At 41.6% G+C, this 20,381-nt stretch overlaps 1 protein-coding gene and 1 long non-coding RNA gene across 2 annotated transcripts in view; one reads left to right on the top strand and one right to left on the bottom strand.

Moving 5' to 3' along the window:
* Nucleotides 1-40: 40 nt before the first annotated feature.
* Nucleotides 41-20,381, bottom strand: part of LOC136676250 (calpain-2 catalytic subunit-like) — a 28,747-nt gene continuing 8,406 nt past the window's right edge. Inside the window, exons 10-21 of the mRNA XM_066653109.1 lie at nt 19,470-19,639; nt 17,292-17,303; nt 16,981-17,192; nt 16,516-16,552; nt 16,307-16,372; nt 12,697-12,754; nt 12,532-12,596; nt 11,489-11,557; nt 10,956-11,034; nt 1,105-1,221; nt 876-934; nt 41-773 (exon numbers count right to left, since the gene is read on the bottom strand). Of these exons, the coding sequence (XP_066509206.1) occupies nt 750-773; nt 876-934; nt 1,105-1,221; nt 10,956-11,034; nt 11,489-11,557; nt 12,532-12,596; nt 12,697-12,754; nt 16,307-16,372; nt 16,516-16,552; nt 16,981-17,192; nt 17,292-17,303; nt 19,470-19,639 (968 nt within the window). The 3' untranslated portion in view covers nt 41-749. The remainder of the gene's footprint in view (nt 774-875; nt 935-1,104; nt 1,222-10,955; nt 11,035-11,488; nt 11,558-12,531; nt 12,597-12,696; nt 12,755-16,306; nt 16,373-16,515; nt 16,553-16,980; nt 17,193-17,291; nt 17,304-19,469; nt 19,640-20,381) is intronic.
* Nucleotides 2,878-4,344, top strand: LOC136676251 (uncharacterized). Its single transcript, XR_010796271.1, has 3 exons — nt 2,878-3,142; nt 3,365-3,468; nt 3,626-4,344. It is a non-coding gene; the product is annotated as an uncharacterized lncRNA (long non-coding RNA).

Genomic DNA, 20,381 nt, shown 5'->3' with positions numbered 1-20,381 from the left:
TGTTCAAATCTCATGAGAAAAAAATCAGTCAAATATCAGTTGAAAATTAAAGTTTAATGGTACTTATACCAAAGTATGTGAATATAGCATAACAGGGCATAGTGGTTAAAGGAAATAAAGGCTATCTGTCACATCCCTCTGAAAAGCAACAATTTACTCAGTTACCCCACCTCGCACACCAATAAAAAACAAACAAACAAATATACATGCAAACTTAATTCAGAAGAAAACAGAGACAGAGGAGGTACAAGTGGTCAATATCAGAAATGTTAATAGAGTTCCTCATAAACAAAATCTTAGACCCTCAATCCGTAGCACCTACAAAAGGACTCCCATCATATTATGCCTTTGAGGCAATCTCCAAATAATAGACATTTATTAAGATTTATTATTAGTCCTTCTCACCATTGCACATGTTCCAACTAAAATCTCCCTTGTTTTTTTTAATTCATCAGAATAATATATTTAAAAAATCAACAGTTAAAATCAGCAAATCGAATACAAACTTTCATACAGTTTCTATTTCAAACTTGTTACAGTATAAATGTAGTTTCACTGTAGTTTCACTTTTGCTTTCACACAAATCTCTTGCATTAAACTACAGCCAAATACTGAGGTATCAATTTTCAACTCTCAAATGGCAGTGAGTTCACTGATATAAAAATATAAATGCAAAAAACATGTTTAAGCAATTGAGAATTTGTGATAATCATGTCTTAACTTGTCCACTGTGTTCTGGAGGACATCATTTAGACCATAGATAAGTACAGCCACTGAAAAAGTACGAAAAAGAAAAAGTGAGAGACAGTTTTTCGTACGAGGAAGACTGAATTTCAAAACTGTAAAAAATCAGTGAATAAAATTCTGTAACTCACATGATTCATGTCCAGCTCAATGAAGCCAGTGTTGTGTGCATCAACCTTTTTAAACATTCCTGGATTGAGAAGTTGAGAGGGAGAAATAAAAAGGTATTTCAGGTAAAGTGAAATTTTCCAGACAAAGACAAACTGAAATGCAACTCAAATCTACTGCTGCTCAGTGATTTTTTTATTACTTCATATTTTTTTATTCTGCTGAGAGACACTGAATGAGGGTTCTACTCACGGAACATCATCTCTAGACGCATGAAGCAGGCTACAAAATCATCAAACTGGACAGTGAGGTCTGGATCTGCGTAGCGAGCCACCAGCAGCTGGAAGATGGTATCATTCAGGCTGAATCCTTCAGGGACAGATAAATAAACTTAAACCTATGGTACATCTGTGGTATTTAATGAAACATTCAAACGAGAGTTTTCTCAATTACAAAATGTAATTCATTAGTTATGAATTCTGTTTTTTTTTTTGGTTTTCAGAAATTTAGAACCTATTTTGACGGCATAAGTAAACTTCATGTGGGACGGTTTCAGAAGAAGTATCTTTATTGTCACTGTAACAACTGGAACATTGTTCAAAAAATTTGAGATGCAATTTTCCAGTGCAATATAAAACATAATTAATCAATTTAGAACTAGGATATAAAATAGATAAAGAAAATAATCAGTGTTGACTTAAAGCTGTATTGTAAATATGAAACTGTATTGTATTGCAGCTAGGTTAACCTAACCAGCAGCATTCAGCATAGTGATGGCTGAATGATAGAAACTGTTCCTAAATCTGTTAGTTCTAGTGTTTATGGATCTGAAATGTCTGCAAGGCAGGTGTTCAAACAGTACACGTCCTGGGTGTGATGGATCCCAAAGTATTTTCTTGACTTTCCTGAGACTACAGCGAGTGTGCACTTCTCCTAGTGAACAGTTATGCTTGAGTTATCTATACTGTTGGTGCAATCTTGGTTAAAATCAAGTCCAACAACTTGATTCCAACTCCAACAATCAACTACAACAGCAGAAGCAGAGAGTCCATCCATCCATCCATCCATTATCCACCGCTTATCCGAGTACGGGTCGCGGGGGAAGCAGTCTGAGCAAAGAAACCCAGATGCCCGAACCACCTCAACTGGCTCCTCTCGACGTGGAGGAGCAGTGGCTCCACCCCGAGTCACTCCTGATGTCTGAGCTCTAACCCTGTCTCTAAGGGAGAGTCCAGACACCCTGCGGAGAAAACTCATTTCAGCCACTTGTACCTGCGATATCGTACTTTTGGTCACTACCCAAAGCTCGTGACCATAGGTGAGGGTTGGGACGTAGATTGAACGGTAAATCGAGAGCTTTGCTTTTCTGCTCAGCTCTCTCAGAAGCAGAGAGTCAACTCCAGAAAATGAAGAATGGCGTGTTTGTAAACAGAGGTCATGTAGGGTAATCAAAATAACAACATTTGATTATAATTAAGAAGAAAATACAAAATAATTTTTATTGATTGTATAAAAGTATACACAAGTCTTTTGTTCACCGAGTTGGCATCCCTCCTCCCAACACAAGTCCCAAAAGTTACTGAAAAAGACCTCCAACATAGAAAGCTTTTATATTAATTATATAGTGACAGAACACATGGTAGAACCAAGAAACCTCTGAGTGCATGTTGTTTTATTTCAGTTTTTATTTCAGTTTTATTTCGGCATGTTGTTTTATACAGTGTTGATGGACATGTGCTGTGTTCTAACATCATCAACTAAGCATAGAAAAAAAAGGCAAATTGTTCCAGTCAAATTACATCCTGTCAGCATTGTGTTTTAATTGTTACTTACACAGTCCAGGTCCAACAACTTTAAAATGGTCCCTTAATCATCAACTTATTAAAGGGTAACAATTTCAGTCCTGATGAGTGACCAGCTAATAACTTTTGTCATTTGTTTATGCTGTGACTCCAACAAATAATCTTCAAAATAAAAAAAAATTGAAAGAAATAAGTGATAGATTTTCTATTTTTCAGTCTTATATAGCAATACACCACTAGAAATGTAGGGAAAAAACAATATTTTGTACAAGTAAACCATTTGTTTTAATAAATATGAAACTTTTGTGGCATGGCTAAATGCCTAATAGTTCTGTATAGAAAAACATTCCACATTGTCTAAACGACGGGACGGCGGGAGTTGTCTGGTGCGTTGCAGCCGCTACTAGGAGAACTTGGTCTGTGTACGTGTGCTGGTGCCTGGAGCCAATCGCTTGAGAACTAGAGAAGCGCAGGTAGCTGAATCAACGGTAGGTCGCTGGTTATTATTGCTCACGCTGAATGCAGCTGTTGGGAAATGGGGCCTATCCGGTGAGAGTTTCTTAAGCTGTGGGTGAATGTGACTACTTCGGTGCGCAGTGACATTAGCAGCGGCTAACGGGTGCTGGGCTAATGCCGCTTGTATGCCACTTAGGTTTATTGTGCTCCCTACCGTTGTTCATCTGTTTTATTAGTGTCTATGTATCATGCAGGTCGGAGGCGTTCGTGTTGCTTGACTGCCGCCTACTGAGACATTTTGTGTCAACAGAACGTTGGTCTATCAATCATATTGACAACAGCAGTGTCTTTTACTCGGGTATGTCACTTAAAATTGGGGTACCATGGTGATAGCACATGGGTTTATATGCATGAACGTGTGGGTTTATTGATATGGTGACGTACTGATACTGTTGGATATGTTTGTGATTGTGTATTTTAATATACTGTATGATGTTTTGTTATTTCTTTTATAGAGTGGGGCTGCAGCCAGAAGTGCTGCGGGCCACTGTTTTTCTCTCCCCTGTGTATTTTGTTTTTTACATATGTCGACATTGTTTTAGCTGAGCCACTTGTTACTATTTTACACATTAAAAGGTTTTATTAATACTGTCTTGGGGTTTAGGCCTTAATGCTGCTAGCTGTAACGTTTTATGATAGCATATCATAGGCCGTTTTTATGTAGTTGCACCCAGGAAGGTGCTTCTTGTTGTTTTTAGTTTTCTTTCTTTGTTTTGTGGTCAAGGGGTGGGTCACCCCAGGTGCTCTGGTTGTGCTCTTTTTGGAGGTGGTTTATTGTGGTGCTGTCATCTTGCTTTTGGTGACCGTGGTATTGGTTTTGTGTGGTGGTGTTATTGACTGCATGCCTAGTGTGCAATTCAAAGGGCTCTGTGGGTTGGGCACTTCCTTGGCCACATCTTATTGGTCTGTGATATGTTACTTGTTGTCTATATGTATCAGCTTAAACCCCATACAGCCTTTTAAGAGTATCTACAGTGTTTTAGTACCTGTTTTAATTAACTGAAATAAAATTTGTATTGATACTTGGCATCCTGAGTGATACACGTGTGTTATTGTCTGGCCCTCACACTCATTCGGTTGAGTGGCCTAGCAAGGGGTCCCCTTTCCCATAATATAGGGGTGGCGTAGTCGATGTATTGATATCGTGGTCGTGCACAGTGTTAGCCTTGGGCGTCTGGGGTGTGGTACACCGCCCACCATAACATAGTAGCCCCCCCCCCCCCCCCCCCAGAGAAGAGCTAACCCTGGCACATTTGGCGTAGTCGGCAGGATAACAATTAGTTGTGCCGTATGTCAATTTCACCGTGTATCTAATTGGATGTAAGTGATAGTTTTATTACAGTGGCTCAGTGTGTATGGTATAGGGGTGGAGAGAAGACAGTGGTCAGCAGTGGGATACTGCTGCTGAAATCATCATCTGGACCATTGCAATATTCCGGAGGAAACAGTGATTCTACTGGACAGGATTGGAACCAGTATAATTATTGCCCTTTTGATTTGTGGATAGTGTTTTACATTATACATTTTTTTTTCTTTTGTTTTCTCTTCCTTAATTATTGAAATGGCTGATGATGTGGCAGAGCAGTTGAGGGCTCTTACTGATTTGGTGCAGCAGCTTCGTGTAGAAAATACTAGGCTTAGAGAGGAGATGACACAGAGGACAGTGGCAGCTGCAGTTGCTACTCCAGTAGGAGGAAGTTCATCTGCACAGCCTCCCATTCAAGGGGATGCTCCGGAGGATCCAGTCACTGCTAGTGGCGTAATTGAGAGATTGATATATGTGCCGAGAGAAAGGAAATGTCCTAGGTTTTCAGGAGAGGTGTCTAGTAACTCTCTTGCCGTTGAAGATTGGATTGAAGAGGTGCGCAGGTTTTTGGCGTTACGTCCTGGTTCTTGCTCTGAACATGCCTTGACTGTATTTGACCTATTGGATGGTGAAGCTCGTACAGAGGTTAAATTCCGTCTAATAGGTGAAAGGGATGATCCAGAGAGAATTTTTAGCATTCTTACCAGCGTTTATGGTTGTGCTCAGTCTTGTATTAGTTTACAGAATCAGTTCTTTCAGCGGCGACAGCGTGAAGGGGAGTCTCTAAGAGCTTATTCTCATGCTCTACTGTCTTTAATGGAAGTAGTTTGAATTGTTGTTTGAATTGAATTGGAAGTAGTAATGAAGCGTTTGGAGATGACTCCTCTTGGCACCCAGTCTAGGGGTGGGCCACTTACTCGTGGTTCTAGGGGTAGGTTTCAGGCAGAGGGCAGAGTGATCTGTTTGCGATGTAATCTGCCGGGGCATATTGTTCGCCTTTGTAGAACACCTTTAGAGGGGGGTCCTGATGTCGGAGTGGCTTCAAGCCGTTCTGGTACGCAGCAGGAAAACTAATGCCCCCCGACACACTAGCCTAAGTGTCAGGAGGGGGGGTTGTGGGCTCGAATCCATCTAATGTTGCACAGTTGATTGGGAACTGCCCCACAGTAGAGATTATTGTTGGGGGTGTGACAATAACCTGCTTGTTGGACACCGGTTCCATGGTGAGTACTATAACTCAAGAATTTTTTGAAGAACATTTATCCCAGCGACTTCAATCATCCTTACAGTCCTGCTCATGGCTTCAGTTAAAGGCTGCAAATGGCTTAGAGATACCTTATGTGGGATATGTGGAAGTTGATGTTCATCTTTTGGGCAAAGTTCTACCGAAAATGGGTATTTTAGTTACCAAGAGTGTTCCGGAAGCCTACCAAAAACTTTCCAAAAGGGAAATTCCAGGTCTGGTAGGCATGAACATTATTGGGCAATGCTATAAGGAATTGTTTTTACAACATGGACAGGCTCTTTTTAAGGTTCCAGATGTCCAGCAGGAAAGGTAAAGTCTGGCAGCAGGCTTTTGTTGAATGTCAAAAGTTAAAGCGTATTGAGCAAGATGGTAGGGTTGGTTTGGTTCGGGTCCAACGGGGTCCTGCGGTTCGGGTGCCGGCAGGTGCCATGACGTTTATTTCAGCCTCATACCATGATGTCTACGGTTCTGTGGTCTCAGCTGGATTGTTGGAGCCCGTGTCTTTTGCAGATGGCCAGTTGTCATGTGATGATCTTATCACTTCTGCATTTGTGTCAGTGGGAAAAGGGGTTTTGCAGGTGCCTGTTGTAAATGTGGGTGATCAAGATCAGTGGCTTCAGCCCAAGACGGTACTGGGGGAACTGCATGTTGTTCAGCTTTTGTCTACTCCAGGGGTAATGCAAGTCCATAGGGATGACCGGTGTCATGTAGCTACCGTCCAGTCTATGCAAGCAGAATATGATTCTGGTATTGACTTCTCTCAACTTGCCTGGCCATCCTTATCTGCTCAAGAACAGCAGGAGGCTCAAGTATTGCTGAGAAAGTATCAGAGTGTTTTTACTGAATATGAGGGAGATCTGGGTTGCACTACATTAGTTCAGCATACAATCCCTTTACTGGATTCAGTTCCAGTGAGGCAGAGATATCGGCGTCTACCTCCTTCACAATATGACTTGGTGAAAGCTCACATTCAGGAACTTGTAGAAAACCAGGTGGTGCGTCCTAGTTCTAGCCCTTATGCTTCTCCAATAGTAGTGGTGCAGAAAAAGGATGGGTCAATTCGCCTGTGTGTCGACTACCGCCAGCTCAATGCCAAGACTCGCAAAGATGCCTTTCCTTTGCCCAGAATAAAAGAGTCCTTAGATGCTCTGAGTGGGGTTAAGTGGTTCAGCACTTTAGACTTGGCGAGTGGGTATAATCAGGTACCTGTAGTGGAGGAGGATAGGGAAAAGACTGCTTTTTGTACACCTTTTGGATTGTTTGAGTTTAATCGGATGCCATTCGGTCTATGTAATGCACCTAGTACTTTCCAACGCCTGATGGAGCGAATATTTGGAGACCAGAGCTTTCACACACTCTTGTTGTATCTAGATGACATTGTTATCTTTTCACAAGATTTCCGACAACATCTTCAGTGACTAGATATGGTGCTGGGCCGTCTTAAACAACACAATTTGAAGCTCAAATTGAAAAAATGTAATTTTTTTTCAACTAGGGTTAATTACCTGGGACATGTGATATCAGCGTCAGGAGTTGAAACAGACCCAGAGAAAATTCGAGTGATTGCTGATTGGAAACGTCCCACGTCTGTTAAAGAGTTGAGATCCTTTTTAGGGTTTGCCTCCTACTATAGGCGTTTTGTGGAGGGCTTTGCCAAGTTGGCTGCACCCCTTCATAGACTGGTGGGAGCTCTTCAGGGCTCCAAGAGACAGCCCAAGCCAAGGTTGCTTGGCACAGTAACGTCACACTGGGATGAGGCATGTGAGTTAAGTTTTCAGACCCTAAAAGATTGTCTGGTGAGTGCACCTGTATTAGGATATGCTGATTTTACAAGCCCTTTTGTGGTGGAGATTGATGCTAGCCATGCAGGGTTGGGAGCAGTGCTGTCCCAAGATCAGGGGGGACAGCGATGTCCTATTGCGTTTGCCAGTCGAGGATTGCGTCCTAGTGAGCGAAATATGTCAAATTACAGTGCAATGAAACTTGAACTGTTAGCCCTTAAATGGGCCTTGACAGAGAAGTTCAGGGAGTATTTGCTAGGTGCTGAGTTCACTGTGTACACTGACAATAATCCCTTAAGCTATCTGCAATCCGCGAAGTTGGGTGCGGTGGAACAGCGTTGGGCATCTCAGTTGGCACTGTTTAATTATGAGATCAAGTATCGGCCTGGTACTGTTAATGGTAATGCTGACGCCCTTTCTCGGTTGCCTACCACTGATGATCAGCCTTCAGTAGGTGTAGGGGGGATTACGGTTCCCTCTGACGTTTCTTTGGCTATAAATAGGACAACATTAGGGCCCCAGGTGGCCTTATCCTCGGCAGTGGATGCTATCCCATCACGTAGTCTGGCAGACCTGCAGGTCTTGCAAGCTGCTGACCCTACTGTGGCAGTGTTTGTGGGCTATTGGAGGAGAGGGCAGATACCTACGGTAAAAGAGTTGAAGGGTGAGAAAGAAGGGGTTAGGGAACTGGTTAGGCAGTGGCCAAGAATTGTGGAAAAGGAGGGAGTTTTCTATAGAGCAGTACAGTTGCCTCCAACCAGGCATACGGTGTTTCAGCTGATTTTACCTAAGGCATTGCGGACTGAAGTGTTGATGGCTCTTCATGACCATCATGGCCACCAGGGGGTGGAGCACACTACGGATCTCGTGAGACAATGGTGTTACTGGCCAAACATGTGGCGGGACATAAAAAAATGGTGTACAGAGTGTGCACGGTGTACAGTCGCTAAAGTGACGCAACCCAAAGTACGGACCTTCATGGGTAGTTTGTTAGCCACTAGGCCACTGGAAATTCTTGCTATAGATTTTACTGTGCTAGAGAAGGCAAGTAATGGACAGGAAAATGTGTTAGTTCTCACTGATGTGTTCTCAAAATTTACCCAGGCCTACGCAGTGCCCAACCAGAAAGCCAGTACTGTGGCACAAGTCCTTACAGAGAAGTGGTTTTTTGTGTATGGCGTACCAAAAAGAATCCATTCTGATCAGGGGCGTAACTTTGAGGGGGAACTTTTGAAATGTCTTTGTAGGATTTATGGTATTGAGAAGAGCCGGACTACACCCTATCATCCTGAAGGCAATGGACAGTGTGAGCGTTTTAATCGAACATTGCATGATCTTCTTCGTACACTGCCACCTGAAAAGAAACGCAAATGGCCTCAGTTTTTACCTCATCTTTTGTTTGCTTATAACACTACAATACATCAGTCCACACATTATTCCCCTTATGAGCTGTTGTTTGGACAAAAACCTCAGTTACCAATTTATCGGTTGTTGGGAAGCATGGTGGAAGATGGGGTAGAGAATCTAGATCCTTCCGAATGGGTGGGTCAACATAGAAAACATCTGTCTGAAGTTTATGCTACTACGAGGGAGCATTTAGAGTCAGCGGCAGCCTACCGTAGGCGAGAACATAATACGGTACTACCAATACTGCCTACAGGTACTTTGGTTCGCTGCAGAAATCACTTTCCAGGTAGATCTAAGATTCAGGATGTGTGGAGTTCAACTACCTTTGAGGTTTTGGAATGCTTGGACACAGTGGGAACACTGTATAAGATCAGACAAGTAGGAAGAGAGGGGTGCTGTAAAACCATTCATAGATCAGAGATGAAGCCAGTCTCAGATGGAGAAGGGGCTCAGATACCTGTGGCTTTGTCACCTCAGGAGAGTGTCAATGAAGAGCTTGAGGAGGAGAGTGGTCCTGTTGGAGTAGTGGTTTGTGTGAGACCTAGGGCTGGCATGGGTCAAGGTACAGCCGATGTCGAGACTCCTCTGGGGCAGAGTTTGGGTCAGGTCTTAAGTGATCATGAGTCTACAGACAGTGAGAGTTTATCTCTGGTTGCTGCTGCGGGTGGTAGCCCAGAAAAGCAAGTCGAGCAACCTACGCCAGTGGTTAGACGCTCTTCTCGCAGTACGGCCGGACAACATTCAAATCCGCTCCACCTCCCCCGTGCTGCTGTTCTGAACTCAGCTACATCGAATTTTGCTCCTATTTCTTTTCGACCTTGGCAATAACCATTACGCTATTGGGTTTATTTTCACCGGGACGGTGAACCTTGAAAGAGGGGGTGAATGTGGCATGGCTAAATGCCTAATAGTTCTGTATAGAAAAACATGGACTCTTGCAGCTTTTAAAGACAAGTAGTGGTCTTATAGGGACACACCCATTATAGAGTGGGTGGAACCCAGGTAGGGAGCATGTGATCCCTAGGGGAAGATAAAAGTTAGTTCACTTCCACATTGTCTAAACGACGGGACGGCGGGAGTTGTCTGGTGCGTTGCAGCCGCTACTAGGAGAACTTGGTCTGTGTACGTGTGCTGGTGCCTGGAGCCAACCGCTTGAGAACTAGAGAAGCGCAGGTAGCTGAATCAACGGTAGGTCGCTGGTTATTATTGCTCACGCTGAATGCAGCTGTTGGGAAATGGGGCCTATCCGGTGAGAGTTTCTTAAGCTGTGGGTGAATGTGACTACTTCGGTGCGCAGTGACATTAGCAGCGGCTAACGGGTGCTGGGCTAATGCCGCTTGTATGCCACTTAGGTTTATTGTGCTCCCTACCGTTGTTCATCTGTTTTATTAGTGTCTATGTATCATGCAGGTCGGAGGCGTTCGTGTTGCTTGACTGCCGCCTACTGAGACATTTTGTGTCAACAGAACGTTGGTCTATCAATCATATTGACAACAGCAGTGTCTTTTACTCGGGTATGTCACTTAAAATTGGGGTACCATGGTGATAGCATATGGGTTTATGGGTGGTGGTGTTATTGACTGCATGCCTAGTGTGCAATTCAAAGGGCTCTGTGGGTTGGGCACTTCCTTGGCCACATCTTATTGGTCTGTGATATGTTACTTGTTGTCTATATGTATCAGCTTAAACCCCATACAGCCTTTTAAGAGTATCTACAGTGTTTTAGTACCTGTTTTAATTAACTGAAATAAAATTTGTATTGATACTTGGCATCCTGAGTGATACACGTGTGTTATTGTCTGGCCCTCACACTCATTCGGTTGAGTGGCCTAGCAAGGGGTCCCCTTTCCCATAATATAGGGGTGGCGTAGTCGATGTATTGATATCGTGGTCGTGCACAGTGTTAGCCTTGGGCGTCTGGGGTGTGGTACACCGCCCACCATAACATAGTAGCCCCCCCCCAGAGAAGAGCTAACCCTGGCACACTTTCAAATATGCAATTGAAAGCTGCATGTACACTGTGTTACCTCCATGACTTGACTCACCTACTTCCTTCAGGGCTAGACGAAGCTCTGGACTGCTGATAGTCCCAGAATTATCCATGTCGTTGCGTTTGTAGATGTCCTGTAACAGAAAATAAATAAGAAATAATTACAACCAATAATTCTTTGTAATCTTAAAGTGCACTAAAGAGCAGCAGTTCTTAAACTCAGTATGTCACCAAGAGGGTTTTCAGTCTGAATGTTTGAAATAATTTTTTGTAAATAATACTTGCATATAAAACTAATGAGAATTAAAAGGCACTGAATAAAATATTAGAACAGTAACCCAACATCACAAAAACATTATAAATAACAAATAATTCAGATTTAAATGTGGTAAAATCTTATGCTCATTTTAGACAATATTCTGCCAAAATGATACCAAGAGCTTAACGTATTCCTAAATTCAATGAATGTACTGATTTACAAAATGGTCACTAAATACTCCATATTCATATGGAGAGCTGATATGATGTTTGTGCTTGTTACATTAGTTTAGATAAGATGATGTCTAAATGAAACTTCTTGTCACTTACCAAGTATTTCTGTATTTTCTTCCACAGCGTAGCAAACTCTCCCAGGCCCAACTTTCCATCACCACTGTCCTGAGTGTCAATTAAGGGACTCATTCTAGAATACTACTAAACTTTGTGTGTTAATTGTGCTCCCAGCAGGTTATTTAAGTGCTCTAACTACTGCTAGTTTTTGGATGACCTAGACTTGAGACAGGAACAGGTATTTCAATAAATTTAGATAGTAGATAGTTGTCATAGAAATATTAAAGATAATAGTAAAAAACAAATATTATCACTTTAAATGAAAAATTTACACTTCATTGTATGTACCATTCAATTACACAATTACAAAGCACAGCAAGCTGGAACATGTGTTTTCTTTCTCTCTTTTTTATTATATATATATATACTTTAATATTTTTTCAAATTGCCATTTAAAATGGAAAAGTATTATTATATTAAAGTACAGTAGTAAGATAACTGTAACTTAGAGTGTAGAGCCAGTCTACACACTGGTAAAGTACAGAGAGATGAATACTTCTCAATACTAAAATACCTTGTTGTAGAGGTATGCAGGAACTAGGATAAAGAACATTTGAGGCAAAAATTATAATTCTGACAAAAATTATGCAATGAATTATGTGCTTTTATTTTAAATTAAGTTACACAATTTTTTCTCAAATAAATATATTTTGAGTCGACTGAGTTGACAGTCAAGTTAAGGTTTATTTTAAATCTAACACTGAACTATACTGTCACTGTCCAACAAAAAAATATGTATCTCCAAAATAGTAACTTTATAGCAGGAGAAAAAAATTTCTTAGCTTATAGTGAAAGTCAATGTATAATAGTCTATTCGAAGCAAACTTTTAAAACGTAATTCCAAGGCCATTCATCATTACATTTTCACAAATTGTGAATGGCAGCTAATGTGTTCATATGATTTAGTAAACAAAAAAATAGCCCTAACCCTTACCCTAGCAACGATATAACAATCTGTATTCATCCAGGTTTACAGCAATTGTAAATAAGTGGAAAATGTTCAAGAAAAGCAAGAAGGATACATCCATGAGGTTGACCATGGTCCGACAGGTGTCCAATGAGAAGCCATCTGTTTTAATGTCAGTTCCTAAAGAAATAAAGATTAAAAAAAGCCAGCAATCAGGAAATAGGCCTGGACACTTCAAAGCTCTGATTTTATATAACAAGAACAAAAAGAGCATACGTACGTTTTGCAATAATTTTGTTTAAAATTGTTTTGAGTTCTGAAGCAGAGATTAGCATATCCTGGAAGGGAGAGGTAAATAATTTCATTAAATTAATTAATATAAACTAATTAAGACATAAATTAATTTCAGATAACACAAAAGATTACACTGTTAACAATCCGAATCAGAATCTCTTTATTTCGCCAGGTATGTTAAACATACTAGGAATTTGTCTTGGTGACAGCAACACATGTATGACATGTAACACGTACACAGACTGTTAACAAACATAACTCTAAAAGAGGTACAATAAACAATAAATAGACTAAAGAATACAAAAAAAAGAGCGTTAAGACATAAATTAGACAATATAAAATCTATACTGTACAGATATGAGTATGAATATAAATGTTTCCAAATATTCCTAAGGTAGGTTATATTATATATTGTTGTAGAAGTCACAGAAATAGAACTTCTGTACAGCTGTGCAAAAGTGAGTAAAGTGTCCTGTTCAGTGCAGTTAAGTCCAGTCGGTTTAGTTCAGTGGTTTGGAGACTCAGAGGTGTTCACTGTGGTTGAGGAGAGCTACAGCTCTGGGAAAGAAGCTGTTAGCATGTCGTGTTGTGCTGGTTTTGATGGTCCTTAGTCTTCTACCAGAAGGGAGAGTTTGGAAGAGGTGATGTCCAGGATGTGAGGGGTCAAGCGTAATTTTGCTAGCGCGTTTCCTCACCCTGCTGGTGTGGATCTCCTGAAGCGTTGGCAGGTTACATCCAATGATCTTCTCTGCTGATCTGATGATGCGCTGGAGCCTGGCTCTTTCTTGTGAGGTAGAGGAACCAAACCAGATGGTTATGGATGAGGTGATGATGGACTCGATGATCGCTGTGTAGAACTGGATCATCAGGGTCTGTGGCAGGTCAAGTTTCTTGAGCTGTCTCAAGAAGAACATTCTCTGCTGAGCTTTCTTGGTGATGGGGACGGTGTTCCTCTCCCACTTAAGGTCCCTGGATATGGTGGTGCCCAGGAACTTGAGTGACTCTACAGTGGAAACTGCGGTGCCATTGATGTAGAGTGGGAATACAGGGGGTGGGTTGCGTCGGAAATCCACCACCATCTCTACAGTCTTGTCTGTGTTCAGCAGCAAGTGGTTGTCACTGCACCAGGACACCAGCTGACCAACCTCCTTTCTGTAAGCAGACCCATCACCATTGGCTATGAGGCCCACCAGAGTGGAATCATCTGCAAACTTCAGGAGCTTTACAGCTGGTTCCTTGGAGACACAGTCGTTGGTGTAAAGGCTGAAGAGAAGGGGTGAAAGAACACACCCTTGTGGAACTCCAGTGCTGAGTGTTCGAAGGTCTGAGGTGTGTTTCCCAAGCCGCACATACTGTCTTCTGTCTGTGAGGAAGTTTGCAATCCACTGACACATGGAGTCCGGCACTGACAGCTGGGAAAGTTTGCTTTGAAGTAGCTGCGGCACAACGGTGTTGAAAGCCGAGCTAAAGTCAACAAACAGAACCCGAGCGTAGGTTCCAGGGCTGTCCAGATGTTGAAGGATGAAGTGGAGAGTTAGGTTGACCACATCATCAACAGATCTGTTTGCTCTGTATGCAAACTGCAGGGGGTCCAGCAGGGGATCTGTAATGGTCTTTAGGTGGGCTAAGACCAGGCGTTCAAAGACCTTCATGACCACAGATGTCAGGGCGACAGGTCTGTAATCATTAAATCCAGTGATGGTGGATTTCTTGGGGACTGGAATGATGGTGGAGGTCTTGAAGCAGGCTGGAACACAACGGAGCTCCAGTGATCTGTTGAAGATGCTGGTGAAGACTGGTGCTAGTTGGTCACAGCAGTGTTTTAGGATGGATGGAGAGACTGAATCAGGTCCCGGGGCTTTCTTCACCTTCTGTCTGCTGAAGAGTCTGTGGACGTCCTGCAGGCTGATGGTGAGACAAGCTGGGGGTGGAGGTGTGAGAGCCAGTGTGGGGGAGAAGGGGGTTGATGATGGGGTGAGAGAGTCTGCTGATTGTCTATTGTTTGAAATCTGCAGAAGAACTCATTCAGGTCGTTGGTGAGCTGTCGGTCGTTCAGGTGGAGGGGGGTATTTCTCACCTTGTAGCCAGTGAGAAGCTGAAGACTGTTCCAGGCTGACGATGGGTCGTTAGCTGTGATGTGGTTATCCAGCTGCCCTGAGAACTTTCTTTTCACTGCTTTAACCCCTTTCTCCAATCTGTACTTGGCTTTTTTGTAGACAGCTCTGTCTCCACTCCTGAATGCGGCCTCCTTCTCTCGCCTAAGCTGTTTCAGTTCTATAGAAAACCAGGGTTTGCTGTTACTGTATTTAACACGTGTTCTAGTTGAAATACAGCTGTCTTCACAGAAGCTTGTATATGACGTCACAGCGTCTGTGTATTCGTCTAGTCCGTCTGTCGCCTCCTCAAACACAGCCCAGTTTGTGGATTCGAAGCAGCCCTGCAGCTTCTCTATGTCTCCACTGGTCCACCTCTTCACTGTTGTAATGGCCGGCTTGTTGGTTTTGAGTTTCTGCCGGTACGTGGGAATGAGGTGAACGAGGCTGTGATCGGAGAGCCCGAGAGCAGCGCGCGCAACAGCGCGATAGGCATTCTTGATGCTTGTGTAGCATTTGTCTAGTGTGTTGCCTTCACGTGTAGCGCACGCGATATGTTGCCTGTATTTGGGCATCTCCTTCGTGAGGTTAGCGCTGTTAAAGTCCCCCAGAATGATCAGCAGCGAGTCTGGATGATCTCTCTCTAGTTCCATTATCTGTTCGGCCAATTGTCTCTGCGCGTCGCTGGTGCACGCGCTCGGCCTAATATACACGCCGGCCAGAATGAAGGACCTGAATTCTCTGGGAGAGTAAAACGGCCGACAGTTAATGAAGAGAGACTCCAGATGAGGAGAGCATGATGTTAACAATACTGTAGTGTCTCTACACCAGCGCTCGTTGATGTAGAAGCAGATTCCTCCTCCCCTACTCTTCCCGCTACGTTCCACATCTCTGTCCGCTCTCAGTAGCTGGAAGCCCGGTACGTCCAGCGCACTGTCCAGGATCAGCTCGTTCAGCCAGGTCTCCGTGAAGCAGAGGGCAGAAGCAGAGGAGAAGTCCTTGTTGGTCCGGTGGAGCAGGAGTAGTTCTTCAGTTTTGTTGCTGAGAGATCGGAGGTTGGAGAGGAATAATGATGGTAGAGGTGTGCGAGGCCCGCGCTGCCTAAGACGCACGAGCGCGCCCGCGCGTCTGCCCCTTCGTCTGCGCCTCCAGCATCTCCTTGCGAGGCCGAGCAGCGTCAGCGCGGCCTTTGTAAAGATTTCCACAAACTCTGAAGGTTCTTGAATAAATTCCGGCATAAAATCAGGAGAAATGTTGTCCCTGGCGGTTAGTAACTGTTCTCTGTTCCAGCTGACCAAGTTTGAGGTACAATAGACAACATTAATTAACAAAAACAAACATAACACGGAGGAGCTCGTCACAGTGGCTGCCATCCTCGGCACCATCTTGTAAACAAAATCCAGAGAAGAGAATGACCATCACAATTTTACATAATGGGATTAACTAAATAAATGATACATAGGGAATATTGCAATTCAAACCAAATTGAAGCTCTGTACTTACATTTCCAGCAAGTTTTTTAAATAGACCTCTGAAGGTAGCATCTAGGTCATTCTCTGACACAGTTTCCTTCATAAACAAAAGTTTAGAACTTGTTTATTTACATAAAACTAACAGAAAATAATTTATTTTAATGTAAAATATTATTTATATTGACTCTTTCATTGTGAGTCTTTTTAGGTGACTAATTAAAAAAATAAAAAAAAACTCACATCATCTAATTTAGCATCCACTGGATCATCACATCGTCTGTTGAGAAAAAATTGCATTGTGTAAATATACAGTATTTATTTACAAGTTCCAGCATTATGCTAAATAATATGAACATTGTCACAATAAAATGCTATAAAAAGAAGGGTAAAGAGAAACTAGGCAAGCCTAATTTAGTTGGACCACAGTAATATAGCAGCCATATAGCCATTGTCACAGAGGTTTTTCTGGCATTTCAAAAACAGGATTCAAAAAGAGATTCGCACACGCACCAGAGAAGGCGAATGTGTGGATTTTTTCCACCTCATTGAAAAACACCCACTGTCACATTTGGAACCTTAAAAAGGTTTGCTCTTGCACATTTTAAACCATTTGATAGCATTAGCATTTAAGCTATCATTTTTGACAAAATATCATTTAACCTGTACCAGTACTGGTGTCTGTATTAGAAAAAAGTGAATATTTACTGTGTATCAGTCGTCTTCTCAGAGAACACACGAATACAGAAGTCCCCATCCTTGTTGGGCTCGAAGGTGGAGGGGACGATTAGGTATTTGCCCGGTGGCAAACTGAACCTGCTACAGACCTCCCGCAAGTTGATGAAAGTTTCTGATCGAGCCTTCTGAGCATGTGTCAGGAAGTAGTTCTTATCAAGGTGCACATTCCTCTGGCCTTGGAACTGATAAAATGAAAGTGCTAGTCAGAGGGCTGGAAAAAGGAAGACTTAATATGTTTTAACAGAAAATGTCATTTGATTGGATACAGGATTCACTCTTACCTGAGGAGGCACCTGTGAGGATACAAAAAAAAAGGGTCAGCTTCAAATACAGAGACATGAATTAAGATTTTTTTATTTTTTGCCGTTCCTTCATGGGATGAAAACTATTTTGGCAGATGACTAATTTTTTGGTGATAAATAACTCTGATATTGGATCAAGCCACCATGTTTGTTTGTTCACTGAAGAATGCACGGGTAATCACTAGTTTTTGGGCATTCCCGTTGTTTTCTATTTAATGGTGTGGTGATGGCATCCACATTTTCCATTTTCATATTTGAAGAATAACAGTAAAGACATGAAAAATAAAAAATAATAAGGAATTATGCTGGGACTAAAAGAGGTTGAAGAAATGTCCTATTTCCTGTCTCTTATTTTAGATGGTCTAGAATTGCAATTGTGTGGTTGTGTACACAGTAATGTAAGAACAAACCCTGTGCCTAATTTCATAAAACACCTCAAGTGAAAAATCTTCCCTTAAGGTTTATACCTAAGAGTTGTAAAAAGTTGTTTTTGGCAACAGAGCACTGAAATCTTCCCAGAGCAAAACATTTTTGATTCATTATTATATTTTTCAGTTTTCCCTAAAACATTCTCATATTGTATTCACAAACTGCCAGTCCCCCAATCTCATCTTTAAACATGCATCTTTCCTCATGTTATTTTCCACATTAGGTTTCTCTTCCTCCTTCCCTTCTGATCCCTCCTTTCTATTCTTCTCCTATTTTTACTCTGGCAGTTCGATTTTTCTACCATTAAACAATAATGAAAAGCAGTTTGAAGGAAAATGATAGTGGAAATGATAAATGTACATGACTTACATCTTAGCCCTAATTCGGACAGTAAGCCATAATCTGTTTAGTGTGTGAAGTTTAATTCCAATAATCATTGTCCAATTGTAAAGCCACCTTAAACCAAACATTTAAACACACACCAGACACACACATTATATGGCTTAAGGTATGTATACTTCTGCTCAAATAACAGTACTTCTGAAATAAAAAAATTAAAAGGAGATTTTCCCCCTTTGCATCAGTAGCACCTTTTATATTCTAGGAGAGCTTTAGACTTGGAACATTGCTGGGAGAATTTATAAGTTTTCAACTCCAGGAGCATTAGTAAGGACACTGATGTTCGATGGTTCTGGTACTGGTTCTGGTACTAATTCCAAAGATACTGAATGGAGGGCTTCTTGCCTCTGGCCCAAACTTGACATTGGACACAGTGCCTAACTGCTCTAGTGCATTCCCATTCTATTCATTCTTTTTTATAAAGATAATTCAAACTGTGCACTGAATGTCCATGTACAAACTGGGTGCACCACAAAGTAGCCGACTTTACCTGCTATATGGCAGGGCTATTAATTAAGTTTCAGTGAGATCCATTTTGTAAAATATCCTCCCAGCAAAGGGTGTCGCCTCATAGTGGCACTTCACATTGGTCCTTTTGATTAATGCCATGTTTTTGTTTCACTTAAGACACACTGGTGAAAAGTGGCAGCAATTTCAAAATTTGTTTTCTGCTTCAAATTTCTTTATTTTGTAGCAAGCCATTACTCATTCTCACATGCCCCTTGCTCTTTCTAGTGAACTGGTCATGCTGGGTAAGCAATCCGTTTTCATTGGCTCCATTGAGAGAAGCTTTTGCGGCATTAACTGGATTTGCTGTGTCTGTGGCTGTTGGCTATTGCCACAACTGTCCAGAAACAATGTTTCTTAAATTATTATTTGTTTTCAATATAATAAAAAGCAGTCATGTATCTGGATATAACTATTACTTGATCCCTGTCTGGACTGAGGTCCAACATTTGGAGATACCTGGTATAAGGGATCCCTAGAAACATTTGGATGTACTGTATATTTCTGATACATTACTTTCAAGTGGTTGTGAAATCATGTTCTTTTATAACTATTCAAAATTCTGTAATGATTTAGGACTTTGTTTGATATACAGAAGTGTCCATTATTTGATCTCTGCATCACAATTAAACATTATTTCAGAAATACCTAAAGAAAAGAAAATAGTGGTAAGAAGAAGGTTGGTAGCATTAGTTTCAATAGAAACTACTCCTTTAAATTTCATGGATCATAACAATGCTAGACAAAAAAAAAAAAAAAAACATAGCCCCATGTTTAGTCAAGGGCCGGGAGTAAAAAAAAAAAACCAAACAGTTTTCTGACCTCGTAGATGGCATAACCGATGGTGTTCATGTCCTCCCCAACCTTCCTCAGCTGCCGCCTGTTCTTCTGTATCAGGCCCACGACCATGCTGCAACCTGTTTGGTTGGCATTTGGATCATTGTCCTCTTCATCAAGCTTAATCACAAACTGAGGGTTCATCCAGAAAGTGTCTGCAAAAGTGCAGAAAATTAAACTGCAGTCCAAAATCCAAATCACAATTTGAGTGCAATTAGTAGATTACAAGAGCTGCAATATTTGTCATAGAATACATTGGATATCACAATGTTGGCTTAAGTTTTAAGAAAAGCATAACACTGAACTAAGTCATACTCTGGAACGTTGGGCCATCCACAGTAAATGGGACATATTTGTAATTACTTGTCAAACATTATTCATTTAATAATTACTTAAATGAATTTAAAATGAACAAAATTATAATATGCATGGAGATTATTAATGTTTTTAAAGGATAGTCCAAAAAACACTCTCCAGTTTTCATAGCCTGTAAAATGGTCTATAGCCCTAAGAGAAATCAAGTGAGTAGCTTATGAGTAGCTGTGGGGCGGACCTACTGCTGGCTTTACTGGGGACACTAAAGGAACACATCTGTGCCTAAAATTCAGGGGTTTCAGAATACATGGCCAAGCTGAGGTAGGTGTGTCTGTTTAGGATTAGCATTCAAGCCTATAGACCCTGAGGCTTTGGGTGGGATTCAGAAAAACATGAAAATGAAGAGCTTAACATTTGAATGAAGTTCTTAGTGTGGAATAAGAATATACCTGACCAGGTTTAAATAAATTTGCCTGATGAACTAAATATGTTTCCTCTTTAGCCCATATATGGAATATAAGCTGCAAGAACAGACTATTTCAATTTCATTGCATTTCTTTTCTTCACCCTGAAGCGAAGAAG

This window comes from Hoplias malabaricus, chromosome X2 (assembly GCF_029633855.1).
Source record: "Hoplias malabaricus isolate fHopMal1 chromosome X2, fHopMal1.hap1, whole genome shotgun sequence".
NCBI lineage: Eukaryota > Metazoa > Chordata > Actinopteri > Characiformes > Erythrinidae > Hoplias > Hoplias malabaricus.
The sequence above is the reverse complement of the archived record's forward strand: the minus strand, read 5'-3'. Positions and strand labels throughout refer to the sequence as shown.